We start from the raw sequence: 9,234 nt of genomic DNA, 5'->3' as shown, positions 1-9,234 counted from the left end.
TATATAGCAAAAAAAAAATATAAATAGCAAAATAAATAGCAAAAAAATAATGGCAAAAGAAGCATGAGAAAAAAGATGATGAAATTGTCAAGCAAGAACAAAGTCGTGTGATAATGAATCAGAAGAATAAAAGGTCAGCGACCGCCAGGTCTAAAAAACCTCATTGATTCCTCAACCATTCCAAATTCCTTGTGAGGGATGAGCACTCGTGTCGAGTTAATTGAATATAGGATTGGAGAACATCATGATGGGGGTGGGTACATATAATTTTGAGCCTAAAAATCCTTTGTTTTCTGAAAACCGTGAACCCGGCCAAATTACAACCCTTAAAAGTCCTAATTGAAGTAGGGTTTATTTTGAAAGCACCCTCCGATGAGATAGTGTTTAACTGACTCCCAATGAAGTATGACTCATATCCATGTTGGTATCGTACGTTTGCTTTATCTTCCATATGCAAAAATCGAGGTTGTGTCAACTAGTGATCCATTCACAAGAGGTCGCAACCTCCTTTCATAAAAAGTTTTACAACTTCAAGACTAACATAGGCTTTGCATTAAAATTATCATTCCTAGAATTAACATTCTTTTGCATGCAAAATATCTGCTTAAACATCAAAAAAATTTCAGGATGAGAATCAGTGAGTAACTTGATCATGTCAAAGTAAAGAGACTTGAGAACTCCGTGGAGTAAAAAGCCAATCATTTCAGAGACTGGTTATCAAAGGACAAGTTATCCAAAGAACTTCGTTGGGCATGAAAAGTTAATGCTCTCCTTGATTACCTTGAGGGGAAGAATTTGAAGACTCCGTTGAGCGTGGTAAATTTGTTTCCATGTTTCTTTGACTTCAAAACAATGAAAGCCTGAGGATTCTAATAAGATGCGTAATCTGGGGCAATCAAGTCGAGGAATCTCTCTCAAGTCCAATCAATCTGGGGCAATCACGTCGAGGAATCTCTCTTGAGTTCAACCAATCTGGGGCAGTTACGTCGAGATTCGACAAATCTCTCCAAGAATTCTTTAGGGAAAATTCCTCCATAAGTCACGAAGCTTGGGGCACAATTCTGAGTTTTTTGTCGCTCCATGACCATAGGAGTTTATTTCTCCTAGAAATTTGGTCTTTCCCCAAGCACAGGGGTTTATTTCTCCTGAGAGTTGTTCCATTCCTCGAGCACCAGAGTTTATTTCTCCTAGGAGTTGTTCTACTTCCCTAACCAAGGCTCCTTATCTTAATTTCTCATCCCCAACATGGTGAATCGAGGGAATCTCCTCAAGTTGAAAATATTCTAAGCAATGGCATGTGGTGAGAAGTCAGAAGTTATTCTACACTCTACAAGCCAACAACCAGAAGGGGCATCTTGCAAGTCAAAGTCCAATATCTATTGGCATCTGTACATAATTCTTAACACTAAGGGGATTCTCCCTGGTGTCTACCTCACTAATGCCTTTATTTGGCATCCTGCATATAGTGTTCCCCACATATAACATTGCATCCTCAAAAGCGTAGCATATCCGTCAAAGCGGAGCATTACGCCATAGAAAAATTCAAACATGCATACAAAGCTTAAGCCAAATAATACAAATCAGCACTCAATCAAGACATCGATACTTCCCCACATAAAAGTTATCCTTACAAACTCCGATTGATATCTGCTACCACATTACAAATCTCCCCAAGCCACGGTGCCGATACTTGGTGTCCTCAATCCCTAGAAGAAGCACTACAACATTTTTATTCTACCGCAACGCCTAATTTTTAGGAGGTAAAAAAATTGTTCTCGTAGAATAGAATAGGCAACAAAGTTTATATTCCGTTGCAATAGTGTATATATATTTTTTAAAATTTTATGCTACGGCTATTAGTTATTCTTGTAGAGTAAAGTATTGATTAGTAACCATTTTAAGCAGCTCTCATATAATTTTTAATTTTTTTCAATAAAATATTTATTATATATATGATCTTTATTGATGGTTAAAATAATTATTTATTTGAAAATAACGTTTTTTTCCGGAATCGAAGCGAGGTCACTTGCTAAAAACAATAATACAATACGTTGAAGAAATTTAGCCGTTCCCGTTTCATCCGTGTTTTTTTGATAAAGCCGTTCCCATTACCTGTTAAAAAAACCACTCTCTACTTTTGTGAAAAATCATAGCGCTAAAATCAGAGCGCCAAAATTAGTGTTAAAACAAATTACGCTCAGAAGTGAAAAAATTAGAGCGGTAAGTGAAAGTTTTTCCCTCCCAAATTCATCAAATCTTTACCCTAACCCGTTTTTGTTTTCAATTAATCAGATGTTGAATCTTTCTTGTTTTCTCACAAACCACAACCCTAAACGCTCGTGACTCCTATTTTTCGTTCTTTTGCTCGAAAACGCCTGTGAAAATCCTATTTCTGTTCTTCAGAAGATGAATCATTAACGATGTCCCGAAGCGCTAGCTACTCGTGATTTCGTTCTTTTGCTCTGTAACCAGGTATTTTGAATGGCCCTTATTGCTTATTGTTGTTGTAATATTTTCTATTTTTTCTTGTATTTTTTATTTCCTCTTCATGTGCGCAAGCTGTTTGATAAAATGTTTGATTGTTTTGGACTTATTTTATAGAACCATATGTATTTCTTAACGTTTCACTAGTTTCTGGTGTTTATATTAAATAAATGGAGGCTTAGATTGTCTAACGTTTTCACTTGTTCATTGTTTTCACTTAGTTAGTATCTTTTCATTCATTTATGTGTTGTTGCATTGCTCTGCATATTAACAACTTTAATAAGAGAAGAAGGAATTGTATTTGAATCATTCTTGCTACTCTTTGTTCCTTGGTTCTTGTGCTCTTTATTTTTTAGCTATTTAACTCAAACTGCTTTATACTAACTACTATGTTAAAGTTTTTGATTCTCTTCATTTTTTTCAAGGGTAAGAGTCTTTTGGCAGATTCTAACACAAAACAACTAGAGTCCATTTCTCTATCTCAAAGGATCGGATATCCGAAGTATCAACATAAGTTCAGACCTTACTGAAGCTACTACTTTTCTGCCCAACTGACACTATACCAGGTTTGTATTACCATCTACTTATGAATTTTGTTGGACTGGTTGCCTAGTCTTCCTAAATTTGGTGTAAATGCTAGTTTCTGTTATCTGTTGAATGGTTGAAATTTAAAATTCCTTCCTGCACTGGATGATCATGTTGTGTGTGCTCAATCTGTTTTGGTAAATTAGTTATTTTTTCAATTGAAATGGTGTGTTGTCCTATTGCATATGCCATCAGATTGTATACCTTAGTGTCTATGCCCTGATTGGAAATTGTCATAGATATTCCAAGTGCTCTTGAATTATGTATGCTATATGGTGTGTTGGATCTGCCTGAATTTGATTTGGTCGTGTGTGTATATTTGCTTTTACTTTCTGAATTTGGTTGAAGTTTGATCTCCCTTCTTGCATAACTATCTAAATATTATTGATCTCACTCTATATATTCACCTTAGAACATACATCACTTTTCTGGTTTTTTACACACAAAAGCAGTAGCTTGTTTCATGTAACTGTCATAGAACCCTGCAAATTAATAGTGAGACTTTGGTTAAACTTATGCATCATATTTTGATATCTTTACTAAAGCTCAAATAAACAGATCACAAAAACCATGACTTAAATGATACATGTGAACTACTCTTAAAGTTAAGGGATATAGAACACTCATTAAATAATTATGAACTGCATATTTCTAATAATAGATATTAGAATTAGAATATAGGTATAGTAACCAAAGAGTCTTTGATGATTGGATCTTATAAATGGTGACAAGACGATGATGGTTACATGTTGTATGATGACCCATCTACCATGTTGAGTTATAGCCATATGCATCACCTTTATAAGTACTTACTACCACCACTTATAGTACAAATTGATACATCATGCTGAGGCTTTTTTTCCTTATAATAATTCAAGTAGATATGTCTTTATAAGTGACCATCAATATTAATTATGATCTCATGATTGTAGATTATATCTTTTATTTAGACTCTCCGCTTCATGACTAGCTCCTAATTATTTTATAGTTAAAAATTCATTATCATTATATTTAATAAAAGATAAAATAATTACTTTAGTGTGATTTGTAAGAGAAATTAATGAAAAAGAAATAAAAGATAAGATGAGATGAGAGAGATAACAAAATGAAAGAATATTATTTTCAATTGAATATTATAGTTATGTGAGTGTGACATACCAATTGAATTATTTTAATTGCAAGTCTTAGAGTAGATTAGATATTTTGACATACTCTTTGAACAATAATCCTAGTTCATTCTATAATTAGTCAATTCAAATATGAGAAACACTAAGTTTACATCAAGAAGCTACAACCACCGTATTTTTATACGGTTAGACATACTTCTGTTTTTTTTAATAAAGTGATCAAAAGAAGTCTCTAGAAAAAAAAGAAGCTTTTTGACATAAGAGCCACATAGCCATTGTGATAGTAGATACATGCATGCATATGCAAATAAAAACATGTAATAGTTTATCACGTTTTTAAACAATTCATTGTTATTTTTCATGTACACGTTTTTTCTCTCACCAACTTTGTGGTTTTTCTTGAATTTGAATATTTTCTGATATTTGTTGAGTATGAGAATAAGTTCTTGCATCTTTGTGTTTTTGTTTATTAGTCTTTTATTTATAATTATTTTATTTATATGGTAGTCTCCTCGTAAATCCGATGGACAAGGAATGGACAAAGTTAAACCCCGTGCGTAAAGAGTACCAAAATGGTCTTGATTTTTTTCTAGATTATGCATACACCAAAGGAAAACCCCGCGGAAAAGAGATTTCGTGTCCTTGTGCTAAATGTTACAATAGCAACTGGTTTACAAGGAATGAAGTACGAAATCATTTAACCGCATTTGGATTTCAAAAAGGATATGATGTTTGGGTTCGACATGGTGATAAGAAACCAAAACCCGGTGATGATAATAGTATGAATCATGAAGAGGATCAAATTGATGATATTGATAGACTGTTGCATGAAAGATTTAGAGATATTTTACCAGAAGACAATGAAGTAAATATAGGCCTCAACGAAGATGCAAAAAAGTTCTACAATCTAGTTGAAGAAGTCAAACAAGATTTGTATCCGGGTTGCAAAAACTTTTCTAAATTGTCGTTCACCATTCGTCTTTATTTATTGAAATGTCTTTATGGTTGGAGCAACGTATCATTCAATGCTCTCTTAGAGTTGTTGAGAGAAGCTATGCCTTCATTGAACATCCCTGATACGTTCAATAAAACTAAAGGCATGATCAGAGACTTAGGGTTGGATTATAAGAAGATCGATGCTTGCCCTAATGATTGCATGATATATTGGAAAGATCACGAGAATGATACGTCTTGCCATGTTTGTGGTGCTCCACGGTGGAATGAAGATGTAGAAGGAAATGATAAAGTTGAAAAAAATCATAAGTCTCATAAAGTTCCTTCAAAAGTTTTGAGACACTTTCCCTTGATTCCTAGACTTCAACGACTGTTTATGTGTTCGAAGACGGCTAACTCATTAAGGTGGCATGATGAAGACCGGTCGAAAGATGGGAAGTTGAGGCACCCTGCAGATGGAGAAGCATGGAAAGAATTTGATAAATGTCATTATGAATTTGCTGATGATCCGCGTAATATAAGACTTGGATTGGCTAGTGACGGATTTAATCCATTTCGAACAATGAATTTGTCTCATAGTACTTGGCCCGTAGTATTAATGCCATACAACTTTCCACCTTGGTGGTGTATGAAGGCTGAATATTCTATGTTGTCTTTATTAATCCCTGGACCATTTTCACCAGGGAATAATATTGATGTGTACCTTCAACCATTGATAGAAGAGTTGAAAGTGTTATGGGATTTGGGTGTAGAAACATATGATGCATCATTAAATCAAACTTTTCAAATGCGGGCAGCTCTCTTGTGGACTATTAGTGACTTTCCTGGGTATGCTATGTTGAGTGGGTGGAGTACAAAAGGGAAACTAGCATGTCCTTGTTGTAATTATAACACTAATTTGATATATTTGAATAAAAGTAAAAAGGTGATTTATATGGATCATCGTGTTTTTTTGCCTGAGGATCATAAATATAGGTCAAATGCTAGGAATTTCAATGGGCGCACAGAAGATAGACCACCACCAGAGTTGTTAACCGGTGAACAAATCTTGGAGAAACTAAAGGACGTCAACAATGCTTTTGGAAGGTTGCAAAAGAAAAGTAATAATGGTCCATGGAAGAAAAAATCAATATTTTTTGAGTTGCCATATTGGAAGCATAATACTTTACGCCACAACCTCGATGTGATGCACATAGAGAAAAACATATTTGATAGTATAATTGGAACTTTGTTGGATATCCCAAGAAAGACAAAAGATCATAAAAATGCACGTTTAGACTTGAAAGAGATGGGTATTAGAAATAAACTTCACCCCAAAGAGGTAGATCAAGGCAAAAAGTCAGTGCTTGCAAAAGCATGCTTTTCCATGACTGCAAAGGAGAAAACTACTTTTTGTTTTGTATTAAAAAATGCAAAAATACCGGATGGTTGTGCTTCAAACATTTCAAGATGTGTTCAACTTACTGAAAAGAAAGTTAGCGGATACAAAAGCCATGATGCACATTTCATGCTGCATTACTTGCTTCAAGTGGCTGTGAGAAGTACATTGCCAAACCAGGTTGCACACCCAATAATTCGTCTTTGTTCATTTTTTCGTTGTTTATGTCAAAAGGTGATTGAGGTGGAAAATTTGGATATCTTGCAATCTGAGATTGCTGAAACTCTTTGCCAGTTCGAGACAATTTTCCCCCCGAGTTTCTTTGATATAATGGTTCATTTGCCAATACATCTAGTGAATGAGGTAAGAAGGGGAGGACCTGTTCAATTTCGGTGGATGTACTTTCCAGAAAGATATCTAGGAAAATTAAAGGGTTATGTTCGTAATAAAAGTCGTCCCGAGGGTTCTATTGCTGAGGGTTATTTGGTTGAAGAATGCTTGACATTTTGCTCTCGGTATTTGCATAGTGGTGTTGAAACAAGATTCACTAGAATGACAAGGAATAGTGATAGATGTGATCCTCATGAACATGAAAGTTCAAGCTCTTGTCTTAACATTGGTCATCCTATTGCAAGTCAAGGAGTTTAGCCCATCGTTACATCTTATTCAATCATGAAGATGTCCAAAAATTTATAAGGTAAATGAATATATTTGTATGTTTCAATTGCATAAAAGAGTTGTTTTATAATAACTTTAACAATGTAATTTTAATTGTAGTGAGCATGAAAATGTGAATCCCAATAAGAGAAAGGGGTGGAGCAAAGCAAAGAGTCAAGGGTTAGATTTTGTTGAATGGTTTAAGAAGCGAGCTTTGTTAAGTGATGTATCTGGAAACCTCAGGAAGCTATCTAGAGGACCAAATCAAATTGCTCGAAGTTATTCTGGATATGTAATTAATGGATATAGGTTTCATACAAAACAACGTGATGCTAGACGTAAAACACAAAACAGTGGTGTGACACTTGCAGCAATAACTGCAAGTTTTTCAAGTACCAAAGATGAAAATCCAATAACACAATCAATAACTTACTATGGATTAATTACAGAAATAATTGAGGTAGACTATTATGGTAACTTGAAGTTTGTGTTATTTAGATGTGATTGGTTTGAAGTTGAAGAGGAAAAATATGGGATGACTTGTGTTTACTTCAACAAAAGATGTTATGTGGATGATCCTTTTGTATTGGCTTCTCAAGTCCACCAATGCTTCTACATTCAAGATCCTTCTGATGCAAATAAACACTATGTTATGAAGTCTATTCCGAGGGATTTTTTTAATATGAATGAACAATCAAATTCAAATCCTCAACAGCTGTATAATTGTGATATGTCAGAACACGCAGTAAATTTAGCCTCAAGCGATGAGATTTGTGAAGTTGATTTTGTTAGGAATGACATTCCTCCAACAATTGTTGATAATTTTGTACCTATGCCAGATGTAATAGAATCCGACGATGAATCTAATTTATAACAATTTTTATGTATGATGTGTGAATTTATAAACAATTTATGTATGTTGTGTTATCATTAAGTTATTGTTGAGTTATCATTGATGTTTTCTAAGGGTACCTGTTTCTTGAGTTAATTAGCATTGAGTTTTCTGTGTTTTGGGATTCATATTAATTATAGTAAGATTCCCTCTCAATTCTTTCAATTGCATCTTTGGCTCAATGCAATTCAGCAAATTACAGTAAGATTATTTCACTCTGCATGTTGTTCTTTGATTCAAATAAAAAATATTGAAAATTTTATTTTATGTTGTTTATGTTGCAGGAAAATGAAAAATAGGAACAATTTTGTGTTTGATATCCAAGCTAAGTCTAGCACAGATTTAGTGCGGAAGATGAAAATCAAGGTTGAAAATGATAATGCTTTGAAAATCAAGGAAGCAATAATATGAACACTAATGTTGGAAACATTCAAAAGCTGGACCATCGGAAGCAATCGAAAGTAGAAGTCTCTAAGAAAATTGTTAACCGACTAACTTGTCTGTTCAGAACAATAATAAGAAGCGGTTGGAAGTACAAGCCCCTAAGAAAAATGTCGAGCCGAACAAAGTGTCTCTACAAAAGAGTAACATTAGGAGGCAATTTGAATTTTGTTAGTTTCATTTCTATGTATGGTCAAATTCAAAGCAAAGAAAAATATTCGTTTTGTAACTTTTGGTAGATCTTTTGAGGATTTGAATTTTGTTAGTTTCATTTCTATGTATGGTCAAAATTAGATTCACGTCCATGTTTGTGGGATTCAGAGCTGATGTAATTTTCTGTAAGATTCGAAATGAGAGATACACTTGAAATATATGTTTTACTAGCTTCAACTTTAAATTATGGGAATTAAAAGAATTTATATTAGTAAAACTTTGTCATAAATTATGGGAATTAAAAGAATTTATATTAGTAAAACTTTGTCATGATATATTGTAGTCTAACTTTTCTTAAGGTTGTGGTATTTTTATTGTTCTCTCTTTTATTTTGTTATTTCCTTTGCCTTTTATTTACTACTATTATATTATATTATGTAGATTGTTGAGTACAATGTTGATGTTGTGTTTGCTGGACGTGTCTGACCTACAAGCAAAACCAATGTTAATTTGTTTTGTTTGTTTTTTGTATTCTGTTCTTTGCCTTGTATTTACTACTACTA

The 9,234-nt window shown here is 33.7% G+C and overlaps 1 protein-coding gene across 5 annotated transcripts; it reads left to right on the top strand.

Annotated features, from left to right (window-relative positions):
• The first annotated feature begins 2,055 nt into the window (after window positions 1–2,055).
• On the top strand, window positions 2,056–9,031 carry LOC131649976 (uncharacterized). Of its 5 annotated transcripts, none has more exons than XM_058919716.1 (4): window positions 2,056–2,472; window positions 2,910–3,050; window positions 4,704–7,225; window positions 7,306–7,441. In XM_058919716.1, the coding sequence occupies exon 3, from the start codon at window positions 4,720–4,722 to the stop codon at window positions 7,174–7,176; it is 2,457 nt and encodes an 818-aa protein (XP_058775699.1). In that variant the 5' UTR covers window positions 2,056–2,472; window positions 2,910–3,050; window positions 4,704–4,719; the 3' UTR covers window positions 7,177–7,225; window positions 7,306–7,441. The 5 variants fall into 5 exon arrangements, 4 of the variants coding, with proteins under 4 accessions (XP_058775699.1, XP_058775698.1, XP_058775697.1 ...); XM_058919715.1 differs by lacking the exon at window positions 7,306–7,441 and having other exon boundaries at window positions 2,056–2,220; window positions 2,293–2,472; window positions 4,704–7,290; XM_058919714.1 differs by lacking the exon at window positions 7,306–7,441 and having other exon boundaries at window positions 4,704–7,290.
• The last annotated feature ends 203 nt before the right edge of the window (window positions 9,032–9,234 follow it).

Source organism: Vicia villosa, linkage group LG2 (genome assembly GCF_029867415.1).
Source record: "Vicia villosa cultivar HV-30 ecotype Madison, WI linkage group LG2, Vvil1.0, whole genome shotgun sequence".
Classification (NCBI taxonomy): Eukaryota; Viridiplantae; Streptophyta; class Magnoliopsida; order Fabales; family Fabaceae; genus Vicia; species Vicia villosa.
The sequence above is the reverse complement of the archived record's forward strand: the minus strand, read 5'-3'. Positions and strand labels throughout refer to the sequence as shown.

Coding starts and splice junctions, on each gene's coding strand:
- LOC131649976 (XM_058919716.1), top strand. CDS start 4,720: ATGGACAAGGAATGGACAAAGTTAAACCCCGTGCGTAAAGAGTACCAA.